Source organism: Vanessa tameamea, chromosome 16 (assembly GCF_037043105.1).
Source record: "Vanessa tameamea isolate UH-Manoa-2023 chromosome 16, ilVanTame1 primary haplotype, whole genome shotgun sequence".
NCBI classification, from domain to species: Eukaryota; Metazoa; Arthropoda; class Insecta; order Lepidoptera; family Nymphalidae; genus Vanessa; species Vanessa tameamea.
The window spans coordinates 9290796-9313366 of NC_087324.1; the positions used below are offsets into that span (position 1 = coordinate 9290796).

The window sequence follows — 22571 nt, forward strand, 5'->3', positions numbered from 1 at the left end:
ATTTGAAAAATGAGTAAAGCAACTTTAAATCAGATCCACATATTTGTGAACGTTTCACAGAATTTAAGCCACAATTGTTATATCTAACATCCGGGGTAAATGGAGTTTAGTTGTAATTAACTCTTACACACATTTATTTCAATTTACAAATCTGAGTTGAATCCAGTACACATCAAATTCTTTATCTTTGATAATTTAGAAATTAATAATTAAAAAACATATAAATAAATTTCGAAAATTATTTGAGTTAGTATAGCAAGCAAAAAATAATTAAATATCGACTTTATAACTGATTAAATTCATTGTAGAAATTATGTTAAAATACCGTGTCATCAAAATACATATTTAAGATTTTATTTATGGGATTTTTTATTGAAATAATAACCTTGTGCAACTTACAAAAAAGAACGGATAGAATGCAAGTGCGTACTGATTCGACATATTATCGTGTATTATTGTATTGGCATTTGGTAGGTGCACGGAGTACTGTATGGCACATTGTGTGGCATAAATCTTTTGAAATGAAACGTGTACTTTTTTTCTTGATCTCTCATTTTTATATCAACATTTAAGTTATAAAAATAAGTACACAAATTAATGAAGAAAATAGGAAATATACGAGTAAAAAGCATTGTAGTTAACCCTGAACCTAGAAATTTTTTTTACTGGTAGCACCATATTAAATTATACAAATCCTAAATTTATTTTCTAAAAGACTTGTATCCAGAGCTGTCAAAAAATATATAATTTTGAAGTTTTACAAATTACAATATTAGTTATAATGAATATAAGTTATTACAAATAAATAAATTGTTATTCGTAATCAAATTTCTTTGACTTTTTAACTAATGAAATACTAAGTATACTTTGTTAAAATCATTGTCATATTTATAAAGAATATTTAATTAATATGACGTTACGACACAGAATCTTAGAACTGTATAGCGGTATTGGTGGCATGCATTGCGCATGGAATGGTAACAATATCTTTAAATGTTATACTTTATCATATCACAATATATAAATTATTCTATTTTTCCTAATTTTAGAATCGGGGTTGGAAGGTGAAGTAATATTGGCTGTTGATATAAACAATGTCGCCAACGAGGTTTACAAGTACAACTTTCCCAGCACTCCATTACTGAATAGAAATATACAATGCTTAACACCAGATTACATCGATAAGCTTAATGTGAATACAATTCTTATGTCTCCCCCATGTCAGCCCTTTACCAGAAACGGTAAATATTTGGACGAAAGTGATCCTAGAACCAATTCGTTTTTATATTTAATTGACATGTTTATACACTTAGACAATATTGAATATATTTTATTGGAAAATGTAAAGGGTTTTGAATGTTCAACTGTTAGAAATATATTTATAAACAAATTAAAAGAATGCAAATTTGATTATCAAGAGTTTCTGCTATGTCCGTCCAGTTTTGGTGTGCCTAATTCCAGATTGAGATATTATTGTATAGCTAGAAGAAACAAGTCTGAATGGCTTTTTCGAAGAAAAGAGGATATTGTAAGTTTATCTCATTTTACAAAACATGATAAATCTTTAAAAAAATAATAATTATACTGTTTTTTTTACATATTCAGATCAAAAGTCTTCCAAAAAATTATGGACATCCTATAGCTTTAGAAGATATATTAGAATTGAATGTTCCAGAAAAATATTTAGTTAGTGACAAATTGTTAAAGAGGGCTAAAGTATTGGACATTTGTTATAAGAATTCTAGACGATCCTGCTGTTTTACTAAAGCATATACACATTATGTCGAAGGCACTGGTTCAGTTTTTACTAATGCTACACCAGAGGAAGTAGAAGAATGTTATAAAGTAGCAAAAACATTTGGTGATAAAAGTGATGATTTTGTAGACACAATAAAACAATTAAAATTGAGGTTTTTTACTCCCAATGAAGTTCTATCACTTATGTCATTTTCGAAAAATTATAAATTTCCTGAAAATATTACAACAAAACAATGTTATAGGTTATTAGGAAACAGTGTAAATGTTAAAGTTATTACAGAATTATTAAAAATACTCTTTGAATGATTAAAGAATTTATATCATTTTTTTTTATTTTTTTTATTTTATACATTCTGATTTGCTTCATGTAGCAGTTTCATATTTAAATACTTTATTATTATTTTTTTTTTACATTTATTTAATATTAGATAGGGAGGTCTAAAAGTTCACTGGAATAAAAGAGAAGAGATGAGGTTAGTAGGTAGACCCATTATCTGTGTATAAAAGATAATTGAGCATGTTAAATTTCTTAACACGTTGACTGTCCAGGCCAAATCCAACAACCTTCACGTGGCGTCCTGCGGTTTTTTTATTAAAAGTAGTTGGAAATACTTCACATTTAATAAATATATACTTGAAATCTCCGTCACTGTAATATTACAGCTATTTTCAGCATGTATCACATGTGATACAAGGACGTCTCGTCCTTAATTTTAGTGTATCACATATGATGCAGGGAACGTCGAAGTAAAAAATGTGGGTATTCATATAACTAATTGTTTTAGTTTTCTTGCGGTAGTTGCATAAAAATAATTATAAACGTTAATCATAATTAATCGAGCATCGCAGATCTATTGTTGCACAAAATAGTTAGCAAAAATGAGTTCCCGACCGTTAAGTGATGCTAATTATTATACCAGTGTACCTTTAGCTAGATTTCTTAAAAACCAGAAAACAGATTTTTGTGGAACTGTCAGAAAAATAAGGCGAGGGCTTCCTTATGAGGTGGTACACCAACCATTGAAAAAGGGTGAAGTCGCCGCTCAACAAAATGACTGCATGACGTGCCTCAAATGGCACGACAAACGTGATATTTTCATGTTATCTACATGAAATGTAATGCAGCTATCTGGAGGTTTTCGACCTATTATGAAACAAAAGATGGTGCTTACGTACAATAATGGAAAAAAGGGAATTGATCTAGCGGATCAATTAGCAAGCTACAATTCTCCTGTGCGAAAGACATGTATTTGGTACAAAAAGATAGCAGCAGATATTTTGTCTATTGGAGTTGTGAACACCATCATCCTTCACAATGGATTAAATCCAACCAAAAAATTTAGATTATTAGCTGGCCATGAATACATAATAAAAAAAATATTGACAATTGGAGCATTAGCTGTACCCGCTACAGGGCCATCAAGATCTCTAATGGCTTCATCGCATAAAATTACCAATATACCTAGAATAGCTAATGGTAAAATTGCAAGAAAACGTTGTCTTAGTTGCTACAAGAAATTGAAGGATGCTGGCAGCACCACAAAAGAAGCTCAGAAGAAATCACCTCAGGTACACACAGAGTGTAAGCAATGTAATAAGCCATTTTGTAGCCCATGCTTTAACGAATTTCATTGATTTTTTGTCTTAGCAATATTTTCATTCAGTAAAAAAAATGTGTTGGTTCATTGGTGTTTTACTTTTCTTAATATCTATTCTAGACGTCCTAATAATATTTATTTCCCTAACTCAGACGTCCTCGCCAATAAACGGTGTAGAGTCTGTACGCCTACTTGCATCAGATGTGATGCAAGGACGTATGGTGAAAGATAAATTTGTATCATATGTGATGCAGGGACTGTCAACGTGTTAATAAGCGAAAGAGATTTTTCAGAAGATAATGAAAGAAAAAGATAGTGACAAAAATATTTGAAGACTAATTTAACCCATTATGAGGGCAAAGACAACTCGTTTTATTGACGTTGAGGCTTGGTATGCCTCAACACCAATAAAAATTAGATTTATTATTTTATGGAAATTATTACATTTCTGGATGACAAACTTTTGGACCTCCGCTCATAAACAATATAAATAAGGTTCTTTTTTAACATATTCATATTGATCCATTGCTGAGAACTTGACGAGCTCTTAGCTTTGCTTTGTAGTTAAGTACTCTCATTCTAAGCATGACAGCTAATGATGACACCATTCCAATAACAAAAGACCAAATAGTAAACTTCCAATATGCCCTTTCTTCTAAATAAGCAACTCGATCACAGCTGTAACATAAAATTCACTGATAAATAAGAACTAATCAAAGATTTAAAATAAAGCAAACTTTACTTGTCAGGTAAGTTTAAAAATGTAGATTGATGCAAAAAGCACTGAATTCATATAGTAGGCAATTCATTTGAACCATTATTATCACATTATTGTTTTTTTTCAAAAGTAAACAGCATTGTCTTCATTTGAAAATGTATTTGATTATAAGTCTATTACCTCCGAATTAATACAAAAGATACAATACAAGATTGTTTCTCTGAATCCATAATAGTGAAAGTAGCACAAGCTATTATACATATATATATAAAAACTTTTATTAATACCTTCTTGTTACTGTTTCACCATTATCACATTTCAGAATTTCTTTGAAATTTGTGTGGATACATACTCCAATGCTCTTACTACGTATCTCAAAATCTGTAAAATGATAACATACATATTATAATTATTTAAAATAATAGTATTATCACTTGTTGTGTACAAGTATGGTCAATTACCTGAACAGGGATGACATTCACTAATTATAGTATATGGTTGATGCATCCAGCATGTAGAATTGTTCTCTGTAGGAAAGGTCTTGTTTTTCATTCTTTGGCTGCCGGATAGTGTATCAGCCAATTGTGATTCTAATATAAGAACCACTATGGTTAAGCTGAAAATTACATCAAACGTTAAAGTCTAAAATAATGTAGTTCTAATGTACCTTCAACACAAATTGTTTTAACACTTACACCCCCAAAAAAATCGTTCCTAAGAGCATACATCTTTTGGAACACGTCTCAATCATTTTTTTTTTATATGCAGGACTATTTCATCATGATTATTATAAAATAATATTACGATTCAAAAATTCTAATATCGAATAAGTTAACCATAGTATTTCTTATTTATGATTTATCGTAATAACCACTACTTTAAATGAATAGTAGTCACTAATTATCTTAAAAAAAACTATCGTTTTACAAAAATTAATGGTATTTATTAAAAAAATAAATAGATTAAAGCCATTAGCCAACGAACGAAATGTCAATACTCAATTGTCATTTGTCATTACACAACTGTTTGTGTTGTTGCTAAAGTTACAATAGTCTGGGGTAATGGGTATTTGCGATTGGGGTAATTAGATTTTTACAGTAATGACAAATTGTTGCGTGAGTGAAATGGATCAAAAACTTCTTAAATGTATACACACATAGGTGTACTCATTATTGAAACAAAATATAAAAATACGTAAACTGTTGAAATTAATGTTTTTTATATGATGCTTACAGACTGTCGCTATAAAGTATGAACTCTGACCAACCGCATTCGACACATTTGACAGATTGTTTTATTCGTTTTATTTGGAGATTACAACAACCGTTGAAAATGTTGAATCTATAGTATATTCTATATATATATTTGTATTTTACAATAGTTGAACCCGCGGCATGCTCCAAGAGCTTGGTTGTACACCAATCATCTTTAACTAAAAGTAGCCTTTGTCCTTCTTTGGGATTCAAATCTGCTTGGTATCGAGTCACATTCAGAGATTAAGCCGCGAAGGCGTAAAAGACAGACAAAAGTAGTTACTCTCTTATTGATAACTAATTTTAACTTTAATTATTGTTAAAATTTGCACAAAACCTGATGTTGATCAATTTTTAATTTCAATGGCTTTGGTTTTTATATTTGTTATGATCTCAAATCTAGAAAAAAATAAGCACTTTTAATATAATCGATGTTTTTTGTAGGTTTGGAAATATAGAATAGAATGTTACAATACCTAGGTTATACAGTTTCTCATATTACACCGAAACCTTATGAAAACATTATTTAATACAAAAAGAGAGCTGCTCTCTTTTTAAAGGAACTTCATAATGAGGAAATAATGATTATGGCAGTAAGAAATATTTAAAATAAAACTGTATGTACTAATACACGTTTGAGTGTTTGAGTTATTTATTAGATAACTAATCTAAGCTACTAAAAATGGCGATAATATTCGAGTTATTTCGTTGTACAATATGTTATAATTATTGGTTTTACAATATATAAATAAACAATAGTATTTACGTTTAACTACGATTTAAAATAATTTAAATCACAGCCGGCCAAGCTAAGTTACACCTAATATCCTCTATGAACGTTGTGTTCGTTAAATTGCACGAGTGTGACCGTAGCTTATGAATAATTTAGAATAACTCTACATTTTATTTATATCAGAATCTAGATACGATATAGATGTTATTCAATTAATCGGACTAATCATCAGTGATTAGACATCACTAATTCACTATCTCATAGACAACTTTAAAAAAGTAATGCAAACGAATCAAACGAAGCGCCATGTTAGCTAAAAACGTAAACGGAAAAGAAAGTGTTTTTTTTTAAAGATTTATGGTGTTATTGTCCGACGTTATAAACGTTCTTTATTTTCTTATAAGAGTTATGTGATTAAGTATTTATTTATCCTATTAAGAAAACGTTATCTGAAGAAAGGTGTAAGCCATGGCTCTACCTGCAGAAGCTCAAAGATCTTTCAGACTTTACGTGACCCATGTGGATGGTGAAGGTCTTTTTCTGAAGATAAGTGGTCAGCTAGATCAACAATCTTCCCTGATGGTCGAAAGTTTATTTGAAACCGCTCGAAATAATTTAGAACAGGGCGTAGGAGTTGTACCACCGACAGCTATCCACGAAGGTGTAATTTGTGCCGCCAAGTATAAAGATGGAACCTATTATAGAGCAAAAATTATTAATGTGACGAATCTCGCTACCGGCTTAGTCGGAGTGCACTTCATTGATTACGGTAACAAAGACATTATTTCATTAAGTACTATACGCTTCTTAGATAGTTATGATCCTATGTTTTTACAATTACGAGGCCAGGCCACGGACTACTATTTATCTCGTGTCATGCATCCGTCTGGAAGATGGGACGAACCTTTACTTTTAAAACTTCAGAGTTTGCTCTGCTACGCTGAATACCCTGCGACAGTTGAGGCTCAAACAATGTCATTACCAATTATATCAATACAATTTAAAGGGAATGATTTATCAACACATCTTGTATCAAAAAGGTTTGGAGTTGCATTACCGGTACCCAAACAAGAAGTTCTGCTGTTGCAAATGGCTGACAATCAGCATGGAACAAGCTGGTCACCAACCTTGCTGACTGACACTTCACCTTTCACGGAACATGTACCATTCTTAATTAATCAAAACTTCCCTAACCCTGCATCTGCTATGCGTTTGAATCAAAATGTAACAGTACCATTTAATGGTCCCCTTGTTAACTCTGGGGTGGGCCAGAGATTACTAGTCAACAGAGCCTCAAGGAACATGGTGAATCTAAGAGCCCCAGTACGTCAACCACAAAATGCTCAAACTTCAGCTCCATTAGCTTTACCTACTACACCACCAGCGGTATCTACAATAACAAACAAATCACCGTCTCCTAAAAAATCTATAACTTACAAGAGTAGACTTCTTGAAGTTAATTCACAGCACAAAGTATTTGTATCATTTGCTGAAGAAGGCCCTGAGCTATTTGCTGTTCAACTTGTATCAGATGCAAAGAAATTGCAAGACATGATGGATGATATAAATAGAAGGCCACACAGTAGTCTCACCGAGCCTCCTATGATTGGAACAGTGTGTCTTGGTAGAATGTCTGGAGATCGTATTATTTGCAGGGCAATTGTAATGAATTTGTCTGGATCTCAGTGTAAATTATTCTTTGTGGACTTTGGAGATACAGAAATGGTGTCATACTATGATATTTTTGATATTCCTGAGGAGTTTGTTAAGCCAAATGTTTTTGCTATGCGTTTTTGTTTATCTGGTGTAAAGAAGTTACAGAAGAGCCCGCATTTGAATGAGGCATTTAAGCAACTAGTTAATGGTAAGGTTTTGACTTTAAGAGTAGTGTCACCGGAAGGACCACCTCTGATTCAGTACGGAGAGCTGTTTTTGGACAACAAAAGTATAATCGAATTGTTAATGACAAATATGAAAGATAAATTGCAATTTAAGTGGATGGAGATGCTGCCATTAGGGAGTAAACAATCAGTATTAGTGTCATATGTAGATAGTTGTATAAAATTCTATGTACAATTGTCTGACAAAATTGATGATCTTAAGGCTGTCATGGGTGCTGTTAAAAACCACTGTGAAAATACTTCATCACCAGGAGAGGTAACTGTGGGTTCTGTATGCTGTGCAAGGTTTCCTGATGATGATAACTGGTACAGAGCAATGGTTATGGAAACTTCAGGGAACAAAGTTGTTGTTGCCTATGTAGACTATGGTAATGAGCAACAAGTCGAGATCTCAGACTTGAGAACAATTACACCAGAGTTGACAAGACTGCCTGCACAAGCCATGAAATGTGCGCTTAAAGTAGGTTATATAATTTATTTTTTTTTTTAAAACAGTTTTTTTTTAAATATTTATTCTATTTGCTATGACACAAAAATCAATTTACAAACTGAGGTACTGAAAATTTCAATATAGTACTGACTGATTGTATTTATTGACAGGGGTTTGAAAACAGACCGATAGAAACAAAGACATCGAACCAATTGGAAATGTTAGCCTTAGAGAAAACTCTAATGGCACACATAGGTGGTGTTTTGTCCAATGACACTATGCTTGTTACGTTGATTGATGACACTGTTACACCGCCACTGGATGTGGCTAGAAAAATGAACCAGCTGTCTCAACCAAGAAGCAACACAATTGAGGTGAATTTATATTATTATGTAGATGTTGAGTATCAATTTTTTTTTATTTTAACCTTTTTGTATCAATTATTTGTGTTAAAGTTTTGTCTTCTTAACTTAAAATTGCTCTGAATAAAATAAGTCAACTGAGAGAACTACATAAAAATATTTCTTTGTTATAATTATTTGTGTAAGATAAACTTTTATATAAAAACTATTCTGTATTTGTACAGAATACTTAGTGAAATAAGTTTTGCAAAGAAAGTATTTATACAGGAAATATATAATTTTGTAATCAGACCAAAGCGACAACACCGGTACGTAAAGATGCTCCAGAACCTTTCAGTTCTCCGGAGAGTAGTGTTCCTGATGACAGTAGGAAAAGAAGTTTCAAGCGCGAAAAGAGCTTCAAGGATGAGAGACGTAGGGATGGAGAGGAATTCAGTCAAAGAGGAAGCAGCTTCCGTGGACGGTAAGTAAACATTCTTGATACCTGTTATACTTGGTTATTCAGAAACTAGGTTAGACTCTATTTATGAACATGAGACACTACAATTTTTAAATCTAACAATTTAAATATTTTTATTGAGTGTTTATTACATTCGCAAAATAATTATCGAAACAAAAAGGGAAGTAATTTTGTTACGAAATACGAAACCTAACTCACAAAATGCATAGGTGTTAACTTTGTACATGAACGCATAAACAACTCTATGTAAACAAACTGCTGTTGTATATCAATTATGTATATCTCATAAGTTATAACTGCCTCGTATCGCTAAGTCGCTAACATAAACCGTACGCTAACTGAGCCTATAGATAATATCAGTGTCATCCCGGAGTGTTGAAATTAGTAATGTTTGCACTGCTGCGCCTCGATAAACTAAGACATTGGTGCCTGAATACACCGGTTGGTTTTTATAAGAGGGACTATAACGCACCTTTTGCTTGCGCACACACTTTTGCACGATAATGTTTTCTACGCAGTTTGCTGCACTCGCCGCATTTCATTCACATGGCCGATTTTCTGCAGGATATCATATTTTATAAAACCATTTAATTGTTTCTTTAGTTCGTTGGCGTGTTATACACCATTTAAGTTTTATATTTACGATAATAAGTACTTCTTGTTTCATTTAGTTTGTTGTTAAAATATTAATTTATTCTATTTTTATTTAATTTACAAAAAAAAATTGTTATCTAAACATTATTATCATTTCATTACGTCTTGAATCTTGAACGATTTATTAAAGAGGGTACATTTAACATATCACGTACTAATCGTAATATAACTTTCAATTCAATTGACACTTTCTGTTCACTACTACATAACAGTCTTAGTACTATTATATGTTTATATAATACAGTTTATTTTACAATTCAAGTTACCATGGAGAGAAAAAATGGACAAAAAGAAATCATATTTTCGTATTATTTGTAAGCATTTAAGTACAATAATTTATAACTTGCGTCTTAGTTCTTTCAAATGGTTTAAATTTTTGCATGTATACTTTCTCGTTCTTAATAACGGTTCCTGCGAATACTTTAAATTAATTACGTAAGTCATATAAAATCGTCGTAATGAATATTTTGGTCTAAATAAATTTCAGTTAACTTTTTCTTTAAACTGTAACAAAAAATGTATAATGGATCCTGAGTCATGGTAACTGTGGCCTTCGTGCGCGGTCTTTGAACTCGTCGAATGAAATTTTTAGTTGATGCGAGATTTCGTACATACAGCATGTATAGATACTGGTACAGGTAAAATATGGAATTTACATTGATATATCATAATAGATGCAGTGAAAACGCTTTATTGTTTCGATTATAAAGATGTAAAATGTCCAAAGATTATAGTTTTGAAGTGGTCGTTTCTGTCTCAGAGATCAAAAGGAGGGCTTCGAGAGATCAGGCGCGGGACGTCACAGTGAAAAATACGGCTCGAAGCCCGAAAGAGGCGAAAGGTAAGATCATTATATATAGTATTTATTATTTTAATAATTAACAGGTTATTTATATGAAAATGGGTTTAATAGTTTTATACCTTTCACGTTATGATAGGTTATCGTATACACACGTTTTTTTGTATATTTTTTTAAATATAGCATATTATGTAAACAAAACCTCTTAGAAAATTATCGGCTCAAATGGTTTTAGAAGCGATCTGTCATATGATTTTTTTTTAATGAAAGTCTTGTAGACTAGACTTGTAAGTAATTGGTAGATTTTTGACTTGGTATGTATATATATAGCTCAAGCCATTGGTACATAACTAGGTAAGGCATTTTAATAATGTATACGTTGAATTTATTTTAAAATATTTGTCTCACAGTATTAATTCTGTACAAATAATAAATATAATACCATTTAGAAATCTTAATTTTAATGGTATTATTATTAATTGTATTAAATATCAAATTATTTATAGCATTAAGATACTTAATATTATATCGTGATCATACTTTACTATTATTAAATATAAATATTTATTAAACACAAATTTACCACTTAGTGCGTACATTTATTTGAATAAAAATTGTTAGATAATGATAAATAATTTGCGATTTCCGATGTAATACACCAATGCAATTGAACGCAACGCTCTCAATGAAATTGATCTAATAAGATTCTTTAATTAATCGTTATCGATTCTAGATCTTCTCTTTCCACTTTGTATATAAAATATATATATTTTTGCTTTGTTTATGAATATCGTTTTAGAAGAAATAATCTGCGATTGGGTTCAATAATATCACGGTCACAATGATCAAATTCTTTATTATCTACATTTCAGTCAAAATTCAAATATTTATTTCAATAACAATATATTAATGTTTCATATAAATACGCAATAACTATTATAATAATACGTTTGTTAATATATTTTCAAGCAAAACTAAATCCGTTCCCACCATACCGGTTTTATAATAAAACGAAACATAAATTAATTCGAATAATTAAAACTATGAAGGTTTGTACGTGCATTTATGATAAAAAAATAAATAATCGTACTGAGTGTTAATCAGGCAGCTGAGATACGTGACAAAAAGGTCACGAATACAAATCCTTGTGTTCGGTATAATCAAAGAATGTACTTTAAAAATGTAATGTATACTAATATTGTAAATATGAGAGTGATTGTATGTCTCTTGCTATTTCTGAACTAAATTAGATGATATTTGGTATGAAGCAAGGTTGAACACCAAGGATATGCTACTTTTCTATGTCTGGCACCTGATGACAAACTCCTAAAATGAACGAACAAAACCACGGGCGACAACTAATCTTGACTTTGCCAACGAGCCGATTTGTTCTTATAATGACTAAATGACTGTGTGGTATCTCTGTATTTAACAATTTCAAATATTATCGAAATCTATAACATAATCATAAACATAATCAGCCTGTAAATTTCCCACTGCTGGGCTAAGGCCTCCTCTCCCGTTGAGGAGAAGGTATGGAGCATATTCCACCACGCTGCTCCAATGCGGGTTGGTGGAATACACGTGTGGCAGAATTTCGTTGAAATTAGACACACGTAGGTTTCCTCACGATGTTTTCCTTCACCGCCGAGCACGAGATGAATTATAAACACAAATTAAGCACATGAAAATTCAGTGGTGCCTGCCTGGGTTTGAACCCGAAATCATCGGTTAAGATGCACGCGTTCTAACCACTGGGCCATCTCGGCTCACATCTAAATCTATAACTATAACTGCAAGGAGAATTCAACTGTTCATCGTCTTTCACCTTGTACTTGTTAGGGTGTAGTTTTTACGATCATTTTCCTAAAACGAATCCACCATGGGAATTTTAACGGTGCATCGGTTTGATCCGCTTACGTGTTTAACTGATCGTTAAAAATAAATCTCATAGTCGGTAGTTACGACAGGGATACCAATAGTGTTTCTTATTTCTCTTGGTTGAAATAAGTCTAAAGGGCTCAATCGGTATACCAATCGGTAAAATCAATTTTGATACGTACACGAAAACCTAAATATCCTTTACTATTTTATGAAACCTATTTTGAGTATGCTTAAGTTATCTTTTAAATACACACAGAGCTCAGTCAGTTATTAATAAGATATTTAATTTTGCTTTGTGGAAGATAAATTGGCTATGATGGTCAGTTTATAAACACTATTTTGATGTCACAATTTAATCTTATATCAGACGTGGTCCACCGAGGCCTCGTGAAAACAACGCTCCGCCTCCCACGAATAACGTAGATGACTGGGAAGAAAACGCTCAGACCATGCCTCCGCCGGCAAGGCCCAACAGAGACAACGCGAGGGAAAGGTGAGATATGATTCCAGGATCGAACACACCGGTTCAACAGAACGAACATAAGTTTGTATAATTAATATCGCTTAGTCACAAATGTGACCGTAGCTTTACAGATTGCGTCGCGGTGCAGTTTGTTTGGACAGGTGTGTTCGGCCCTTACTAATAAGCAACTACTTACTGTGTTATATTTGGATCAATCGTTTTTTTGTAAATGATAGATTTTTACAGGTGAAAATTCTTAGTTTATATGACGATATCACAATTCTAATGTTCAACATATTACATACAATACACTAGCTGTGACCAGCGATTTCACCGGCCGTTTAATTTAAAAGAAATCGGATTATTTATAACCGCATCGCATTGCGCGCTCGCGCTGTTAATTCGTTTTTAATTAACGTTCTTTTTTTTAAAGGACAAGGGTCGTATCTTTAAGGCATAAACTTCGTCTAGACTTTGGCTATCAAATGTAAAAATATTTCGTCAGCTTTATTATATTCGTTTAAATTGAGCTAATTTACCTAAAACTTATATTCTGAAAACTGAAACAGGCACATATATAATGGATATGATGTGAGATGAGTGAATTGAGGAAGTGCAGGAAAATATAAATACGATTATCGTATAATAAACATTTCGAATTATGGTAAATTCTTAGGAAATAATTAGCTCGTTATGGAAATGTGATTAATTATTTTTTTGCTCACTTCTTCGTTGTTGCGCAAAGAAGTTATGATGAGATTGTTAAATAAAAATTAAATTTAAAATTAGAACAGCATATATTGAGTGCCTTGCTTGAAAATAACTATACACAGTGTATTCAGGAGTTATTATGTACTTGTAAAATGGGACGTTCGGCAGATTTGAAAATCGAAATTAATGAGATTTTGAAATTAAAAAAAAAAAACAGAATTACTTTAATAAAATTAATAACCACCAATGCCCACCATATGTATAAGAGAGTGTCATGACGTTTTTCGTCACGACATACGCCTCTTTCTAACACACAAGATGCGCCATTTTGGTTCTCATTTTAAAACAAAAAAAAAAAAATTACCGTTAAAAATGTTACAATCAATATATCGCAACATCCTAGCTATCATTATTATATTTGGCAATATGCCTTTTTTATTTGACTCTATAGGCACATGCTCTGTTATCATACATACTTTGTTTTGTATTCAATCAAATGATACAATAAAAAGAAAGCTGTTTTAAACGCTACACGTTCGGACTAGAAAATAGCTAGCCTTCAATTTCAGTTCGGTTTCGAAACGGCGCGTTAATTTACTTTTCCTTATAATTTTTCCAACTGAATGCACTAGTGTTTATTTATAAGAGCAAAAAGTTTAGTATACAGCAAACGTATCAGTTAATTTTATTTGTGTGCAGGTTTATGCAAGAAGTTCGTTTATGAATAAATTGTATTTATAACGATTTTATGCATAGCTATGCGTATTGTAATCGTTTTTAAAGTTACTTATGAAAATGTACTGTTATATTAATATTATTCTGTTAATCTAATAATTGCTCACATTCTCTATATAATATCAGAATATCTATATACGCAAAAGCATTCAATTCTATTTAATATTTAGACTTTACTGTACTGTTTCCTCGACAAAGGATTTCTAGATTGTTGTCTATAAACGTTTAATTTATAATCTGTATAATCAATACCAACACCTACGAAGCGATCACATTCAAAAACAGTGCATATTCGAATTCATGAAGATAAAATACTTTAATAACAAAATTTATTTTCAATTATTATATTATTCGCTGGGACGATAAAATATAACTACTATAATTAAAATTGTATATGTTATATTTAAATAATCAGTTTGATGTTTACATGCCAAGGATTAAAACAACACTTCTCAAGAACTATGAAAGTTTTTGTATGTTTTCTATATTTAAATTCACACTATAAATGACAACTGTTGCTGAATTATTTCAATATAACAGTTCGGTGGTTAAATTTAATTTGAATCGTCAAACAAAAAAATCATAAAATGACCATTTACTTCATTATTAATATTAAATGAGTTTAAAGTAATACAGTTATATCGATATATTTATATTAAAAGTTTATTATGCTAGCAAATAACGATGTATCAACAGAAGAAAACCTAGGACAGAGCTTCAAGACAAAAGAGGCGCGTGGAAGAAGGAAGGAAGTGGAGTTGGCAAACGACTAAGGCAGGCAGCTGAAGCCGCTTCGTTAGACGCGCAATCGCATACGCTTACCGGCCAACAAAGGGCCACCTCCATACAGGACAGATTGAAACGGTATTGAGTGTATCGCTTTGATCCACGCAATTAACGCTTCGTAATATGTACAGCACTGCGTCATAGTTAATATCACACGTCATTGGCAACATTCTTATGTTTGTGTTGAATAAATTATTGTTATATATTGTAATAATTTAATCGCCGAAACATAAGTTTTAATGTTATATAATTTTTTTCACTCGAAGTAACCGATTCTATGTGAATTAACAGACATGGATAAATGATACTGTACAGTTATAATAATTGTAAAAAACAAGAAATAACAGTTGAATCGTTTGTGTTTCCTCGCCCCATTTGCTTGCCGTCACGCTTGGTCACGCAACAGTTTGTAACGTTTCATTATTTTCATTGTACGTTGCAACTTTATCTGAAACTACATACAAATCGTTCTATTATATAAACTCAAAAGTTATTTTAATGAGTATGAAATTACTACTTGCTTTGTTAATTATGACGCAATTTATTTTATTAAACATTCTCTTACTCAGTTTAGAGACGTTTTGTATGTAGTTTGCTTCTTACATGCACTGATATTTCCAGTTTTTTGTCGTTTCAGCACGATCTTCATTATCATTCGTTTTCACTTGTCTTTCGTGTATGTAGAAGCTTGGTGTGGAATGTTGTGTGTCTTCCAGCGGATAACCGATTTCTCTTTCTTTTGTTGAATATTTTTATTTCATTTATACTACGACTATTGTTAACAATTAATTTATTTCTAGTAGTAATGTTAGTTTTTTTTTTTAAATATATTTTCACTTGACAATGCTATTACATAAAAGTTAATACAATAATCTCTGTATGGATCTTTCTATTGGAATGGATTGTATATAATATTTGTTTCTTTGCAGTGATAATAGATTCACTCAAGATGAAAACCACAGGACTGATGATCGCGGCAATAGAAACTTTAGACCCGAGAGAAGGGACAATCGAGGTGAGAGACGTGATAATTGGGGTGACAAGAAAGATAACTGGAACCAAAAGCGAGATAACAGAAACGAAAGAGGAGAAAGACACGATAGAGGTGAAAGGCATGACAGAGGAGAGCGAGTAGGCAGAAATAATTTCTCGCCACGAGAGCGAGCTGAAAGAAATGACCGTTCGTTTGCGGCCGACGGTGACAAGAGATCCGAAAGGAGCTTCCGGTCTCAAGATAGCGGAAGAGAACGTAACGGCCGAGCACCGCCATACAAACCTCGGGGCAAGTTTACTCAAGTTCAATACAAAGAATTAACCAAACCGCTACCCCTAGAGACACCGTTTATTGAACCGTCCGTCGAAATAGGATCACAGCATGAAGTGTCCGTCACGTGGATAATCTCACCAGAAAACTTTTACACACAAATATTATCGTTACAACCTAAATTTTTAGAAATGATGCACATTATTCCCGAATTATATAAAGGAGTTAAGTCTTATTCTGGAAACGTCCCAGTTGGTGCTTCGGTATTAGCCCGATACCCGTCGGATGGTGTACTCTATAGAGCAACAATAGTTTCAGTCCAGCCGTTCTCAAAGTTCATAGTTCGTTATGTGGACTTTGGTAACAAGCAACTCGTGGATGCAAAAGATATTTGGCAAATGGAGGAACAATTGATGGAGGTTCCAAAGATGGCTGTTCATTGTTCCCTGTCTGGTGTAGGCCCTAAGGATGGCGATTGGAAGGCAAATCCAGAAATAGATCTTTGTTTCAACGCCCCACGTTACCAGTGCGTGTTCCAAGAATGTTTAGAAGATCAGTACAAGGTGTCTCTATGGAACAATGGCGTTAGTGTAGCTGATCATCTCGTTGAAAAGCAGCTAGCTATTATGTCGGAAAATCAATCGTCAGTCACTTTGAAAGGTTAATTTGTGACATTTTAAGTTATATGTTGAGTATGTTTTATATTTTATATAGTGTTATATGGTACATTTTCAGATGAGGCAATTGACTTGACAATCATTGTTGGCCAACAAATACTATGCAGGGTGACACACGTGGAATCGTTCGATAAATTTTTCGTTCAACTTGATTTGGATAAAGCTGATTTGGTTGAAAGTGCCATAGCCAGCTTCGATGAGGCTAAGGTAATATAGACGTGCTAATAACTGTGGTTTTGTGAAAGTCAATTATTATATGCATTGTAATTAATTAATTCTTTAAATGTTAATTAACAGTTAACGCCACTGATTGCTGAGAGTCTTCTAGACGGAGTCCATTGTACAGTTAAACATGACCATAAAGTATATCGCGCAATACTTAACGATGTCTCCGATACCAACAATATAGAAGCTATTTTACCAGATTACGGGAATTCTATTACTACCACTTTGGATAAGGTATATATACATATATAAATTATATAACTGCACTTGTGAATTATAATATTTATTGCTTTTTTTTTTAAATGTAATGTAGTTAATCTCTAGTATTTTATTAATATAAAATTATTTTAGTAAAAAAATATACTTGTACCTTAAATTGCATGTTGTGGCCGTCATAATGAGTCGTACTTTAAATTGAGTATTAATATGTTTTTATGTATAACTTGTGTAAGTGTAGTGACTGCTGAAGGTTCTTAATAAATAAATATATATAAGGACTGTCGGAATTCTTAAGAACACTCACTATTAAAGTAACGATCAACCTAATTTTCATTGTATTTTTATTTTTTCAGCTAATGATACTACCAAAAGAACTGAGTGTTTATTATTATCAATCTCTACAATGCTGTCTAAATAATTATACAAAAGACTCGAAAACTTTAATGTCTGTTGATGACCTGAAGAAAACACTGACTGGAAATAAGTTTATAATATTCGTTAATAATGTCGAAGAGATCTCGTAAGTATTATATCATGAAAAGTACAGTTCAATAATAAAATATTTTGTTACTAGAGAAAGTATTGTCCGTAAAATGCATCAGTTGGTTAAGCTTTCTCTATTAAATTGGCGACTTGGCAAAGCATTGCATAACAAAACAAATGGTTCTATATAGTTATGCGTTCATTAGAAAGAGAGTAGCAGTATAGTTAAGACAAATAAATAAATAAATTAATAAAATGATTAATTAATTAAATTCTATAAAAAAACACTAATCATTTATAGCCGAGAAATAACCAGATTACGCAAGTGTTAAATGAATGTTGCGTAAGCCTGGGCAAAAACTATTGAGTTTTCATGTGCTTGGTTTGTCTTTATAAATTACTTTTTGCTTGGCGGTGAAAGAAAACTCGTGAATAAAACTGAATGAGTCTGATGAAAATGTACCAAATATGTATCTATACACAATACATTGGAGCAGCATTATGAAATATTTCCAAACCTCCTTATTAGGAGAGAAGTCTTTAACCCGGTAATGGAATATTTGCAGCACTTTTGAATCCAATTATGTTTTATTTTTATCTTTAGGTTGATTTCAACATTGTATGACGGATTAACTGGTCATAAGGTAGCAATATTCGAGCCGGATTATGGAGCTTATGATGAAGTAGTGCCCCTGTGTACGAGAGCCGTGTTCAATTACAATTTCGGAAACGCTTATTTGTCACATATAGAAAACCTTAACGAATTTTATTTGCAAAAATCTTCCGATGGTGATAAGATTGCTCAATTCTTAGAAGATTTATACAAATTCTACGAAGAAGGTAAAATACGTTGAAATTAGCTTTTATGATTGCATTTAATTGTTTATGAAATTTGATTTTATTAACTTTGGTTTTATTAACAGGTACACCTGAGGCTCTAACTGAATTTGAAGCAGATGCATTATGCGCAGCTAAATCATCTGACGGTAACTGGTATAGAGGAACGATACTTAGCTCATCTGAGACTGAAGTGAAAGTACAATTCCCAGACTATGGTAACTCTGAAACGGTGTCTAAAGAATCGCTCAAAAAACTCGATTCTAAATTCTTTGAACCGTGTTCTTTAGCTCTAGTCGCTAGCTTGGGTCTTGTCTCTCTACAGGATGATACTATTAGTAAACTGCTAGAATGGACAACTGAAAAAGAAATTCAGGTCACTCTTGCATTTGGTAATGATGGATGGCTTGCAAATCTACACTTAGACGGTGTCGATCTTTCTATAAAACTAATTAATGAAAAGTTAGCTGCCCCTCAGATCGCTTCTGATGAAACATCCGAAGAACCCACATCCGAAGTTCCTGTGGAAGAGCCAATTTCATTACCGGAAGGTTGTACACAAGTTTACATTAGTCATATTGATACACCTGGACACTTTTGGTTACAAATGTTAAATAAAGTAGACAAAATAGAAGAAATCCAAGCAGAATTGCAAAGTAATGCAGATAGTTACACCGATATTGAAGCTAGAGAAATGGGAACATTATGTGTTGCTAAATATTTAGCAGATGATCAATGGTACCGAGCAGAGATTCTCGATTCAGATTCGGATATAACAACTATTCGTTTTATTGACTATGGCAACACTGATGTTTTAGATAATCAACCCGGATTACTAAAAATTATCCCAGAACATTTAAAAGAAATCGAACGATATGCCATTAAGTCTAGTGTAAATGCGATACCGACAGGCACTGGGCAATGGTCGGAGCCAGCATCCGATTACTTTACACAGCTTGTTGGTGATGTATCGTCGCCTGTAGATGCACTGATCGTTCTTAAAGATGTCACAACTTATGTAGATATCTTCGTAAATGGCCAAAACGTAACCGATAAATTAGTTTCAGAAGGCCATGCTACTAGATCCGAGGAAACGGAATGCGGTGATTTACCATCTTGTTTCGCTAGTCATGTTAACTCTCCGTCCGAATTTTGGATTCAACTTGAAACTGCAGCTCCAGAATTACAATCAATGGAGGCAGCGATGATTGATGCCGAAAACTTCCCTGAACTCACTGAAAAAGAAGAAGGCGTTTTGTGTGCTGCTAAATATCCTGAAGATGGTGCCTGGTACAGAGCACAAGTTATTGTTGACGGTTCTGAAGGCACAGAAGTGTTATTCATGGATTACGGAAATGCATCAATTGCAAACGAATTACGTAGTCTTCCTGATGAACTGAAAGTTAAACCGGCTCTTTCTAGAAAGTGTGCTCTACAAAAGCCTCGTGATGTTAAAACTTGGTCACGAAAATCTGAGATCAAATTTAATGATTTGGCTGCTGAAGGAGCCACTATTTTTAATGTACAGTTTATTGCCTCAGGTGACATTTCTATAGTAGAACTTTATCTGGAAGGGAAATCTGTTACTGAGGAGCTGGTTGGACTCTGTGAAGAACACCCAGTCTCTGAAAGACCTACTCCTGTAGGACAAGACTTGAATGCTAATGGAAAAATTTGTTATGTTAACTCTTTAGATGAGTTTTACGTACACTTAGATGACTCTATATCTAATCTTGATAAAATTACAGAGAAATTAAGGGAAGGTGAAGAATTCGAACCTATCACGGAGCTCAAAGTGGGCTCTATATGTGCTGCTTTCTGGGATGAAGACCAACAATGGTACAGATCTAAGATCTTAGAGTTTTGTGACACAGGATATCATGTGCAATTTATTGACTACGGCAATAAAGCTAAATGTGAAAAATTCAGACAATTACCTGAGTATATTGCAATTATTGAGCCATTGGGTAAATGTTGCCGTCTAGCTGGATTTACTGATTATGTTTCAAATGAATCCGCCAAATCAAAACTCGACGATTTAGTTGCTGAGCTTGTAACATTCCAAATAGAATTTTTAGATAGCCTCAAAGAACCATCTCTAGTAAGACTATTATTAAATGGTACAGATCTAAGCTCTGTACTTAAAAGTGATTCACCAGATATCGCCGACGAAGCCGATCTGGTAGATGAAAAAGCAATTGATGCACCTAGCAACCAGAATCATTCCGAAGATTTAAATTCGTCACAGCAAGACTTGAACGAAAGCATAAGTAGTAGTAACACAGTAATAGAAAACAAATCATATGAAGAAGAGAAAGACAACTTAAATGAGAGTATTAAATCCAGTGAATCAAGCAAGAATCAAACGCTAACACCTGAGAAAAATGTTTCAACAGATACTCTAGACAGTTCTAATGAAGCATCAACAATACATGAAAAAGTAGATTCTTTGTCAGCTATGACTACAGATACTAACAATATTAGTGAAGAAAGTCAAGATAAAATAAACAAAGATGCAGTCTCTCCTGAAAAAAAAATTGAATCAAAGGATGATCAAAAAGTTGAATAATAATATTTTAAAGTTAACACATACCAAAAGCATATTAACATAACTAAATGTTTTATGTAATATTCCTTGTTAAGGATATTTCATGTTTATGTCAATATGTATTTTACATATTTACCCTTGAAATGTAAAGACTCTCGAGTTTGTTTCGGATCAAATTTTACGATGTGATAATTATCACAATAAAATATTGTGTTGTTTTAATAACTTATGCAGTTATTATTTCATTTGTTGAAATTTTTATTACTTAATTATAGTCTTGTGTTATTTTTTTTATAATTTTGTTAAATGTCTGTACTTGACACTTAAATGAGCAGTCATATTATTGTTGTAACAAAAAAATAGATTTACTATTGACCGTGTTGTATAAAAATAAGTGGTGCTTTTGACAATCTAATTATATTTTCTTGTACCCATATAATATGTTATTGTACTTTAAAAAATACTCATTTTTATAAAGTGATTTTTCTTCTGTGTGAAGATTCTAGAGAAATGAATAAAGCTAAAATCACATTTTTTTTCTTAATATATAAATTTCATTTTTGCAATGATTACTACAACATTTCTTACTCTCTGAAATATTTGAATGTTTAATAAGTACACGGAAAATATTTTCATATATAAGGAGTGCAATGTAAAGTTAATTTTGTTAAAAAAAATAAAGCTATGTAAATTAAAACGTTAAGTTTAAATCCCCAAGGCTTTCAAGTACCAAGTACTGAAGAAAGAATTACAAAACATGAATTATGGTTTCATAATAATAAAAACATATTAATAAGAATTAAAAAAGAAAGAATAAGAAAAACATTTTAAGATTAGGCCTTAGCCCAGCAGTGGGACATTTATAGTTTGTTACTTATTTATAAATATTTGTTAACATTTGGAATTTATGATAGGCGAGTTATTTTTTTAAAATACGCAGAACCGCTGACCTTGTTCTGGTCATCGGCTCTGCTATAGCTATAACAACTTTGTTTATGCTGAATAGAAAATTTAAGATATAGAATGCATTGCTAAAATATTACGAAGTTTAAGGAAAACAAGCATAACATAAG

General features: G+C 32.3%; 3 protein-coding genes across 5 annotated transcripts; 2 read left to right on the plus strand and 1 right to left on the minus strand.

Annotated features, from left to right (window-relative positions):
• The first annotated feature begins 755 nt into the window (after nt 1-755).
• LOC113395658 (tRNA (cytosine(38)-C(5))-methyltransferase) lies at nt 756-2085 on the plus strand. Its single transcript, XM_026633320.2, has 3 exons — nt 756-977; nt 1050-1528; nt 1606-2085. The coding sequence occupies exons 1-3, from the start codon at nt 911-913 to the stop codon at nt 2062-2064; spliced, it is 1005 nt and encodes a 334-aa protein (XP_026489105.1). The 5' UTR covers nt 756-910; the 3' UTR covers nt 2065-2085.
• A 1539-nt stretch (nt 2086-3624) lies between these two features.
• LOC113395682 (protein JTB) lies at nt 3625-5064 on the minus strand. Its single transcript, XM_026633334.2, has 4 exons — nt 4770-5064; nt 4536-4690; nt 4362-4455; nt 3625-4034 (listed from the first exon to the last, which is right to left on the minus strand). The coding sequence occupies exons 1-4, from the start codon at nt 4823-4825 to the stop codon at nt 3869-3871; spliced, it is 471 nt and encodes a 156-aa protein (XP_026489119.1). The 5' UTR covers nt 4826-5064; the 3' UTR covers nt 3625-3868.
• A 1191-nt stretch (nt 5065-6255) lies between these two features.
• LOC113395595 (maternal protein tudor-like) lies at nt 6256-22065 on the plus strand. Of its 3 annotated transcripts, none has more exons than XM_026633223.2 (12): nt 6256-8421; nt 8562-8765; nt 9044-9216; nt 10628-10708; nt 12918-13043; nt 15156-15323; nt 16175-17169; nt 17224-17393; nt 17484-17645; nt 17984-18150; nt 18718-18953; nt 19037-22065. In XM_026633223.2, exons 1-12 carry the CDS (start codon nt 6529-6531, stop codon nt 21517-21519), a joined length of 6858 nt encoding a protein of 2285 aa, XP_026489008.2. In that variant the 5' UTR covers nt 6256-6528; the 3' UTR covers nt 21520-22065. The 3 variants fall into 3 exon arrangements, with proteins under 3 accessions (XP_026489008.2, XP_026489015.2, XP_026489024.2); XM_026633230.2 differs by having other exon boundaries at nt 17245-17393; nt 19037-22053; XM_026633239.2 differs by lacking the exon at nt 15156-15323 and having other exon boundaries at nt 19037-22064.
• The last annotated feature ends 506 nt before the right edge of the window (nt 22066-22571 follow it).

Excerpts from the sequence above, each read along its gene's own strand:
- LOC113395682 (XM_026633334.2), bottom strand. The coding sequence starts at position 4,825 with ATGATTGAGACGTGTTCCAAAAGATGTATGCTCTTAGGAACGATTTTT. Across the intron at positions 4,691-4,769 it reads GGAACGATTTTTTTGGGGGT|CTTAACCATAGTGGTTCTTA; the intron begins GTAAGTGTTAAA and ends TGTAATTTTCAG. Across the intron at positions 4,456-4,535 it reads TGAATGTCATCCCTGTTCAG|ATTTTGAGATACGTAGTAAG; the intron begins GTAATTGACCAT and ends ATCATTTTACAG.
- LOC113395595 (XM_026633223.2), top strand. The coding sequence starts at position 6,529 with ATGGCTCTACCTGCAGAAGCTCAAAGATCTTTCAGACTTTACGTGACC. Across the intron at positions 10,709-12,917 it reads AAGCCCGAAAGAGGCGAAAG|ACGTGGTCCACCGAGGCCTC; the intron begins GTAAGATCATTA and ends ATCTTATATCAG. Across the intron at positions 18,954-19,036 it reads ATACAAATTCTACGAAGAAG|GTACACCTGAGGCTCTAACT; the intron begins GTAAAATACGTT and ends TTTTATTAACAG.
- LOC113395658 (XM_026633320.2), top strand. The coding sequence starts at position 911 with ATGACGTTACGACACAGAATCTTAGAACTGTATAGCGGTATTGGTGGC. Across the intron at positions 978-1,049 it reads CATGCATTGCGCATGGAATG|AATCGGGGTTGGAAGGTGAA; the intron begins GTAACAATATCT and ends TCCTAATTTTAG. Across the intron at positions 1,529-1,605 it reads TTCGAAGAAAAGAGGATATT|ATCAAAAGTCTTCCAAAAAA; the intron begins GTAAGTTTATCT and ends TTACATATTCAG.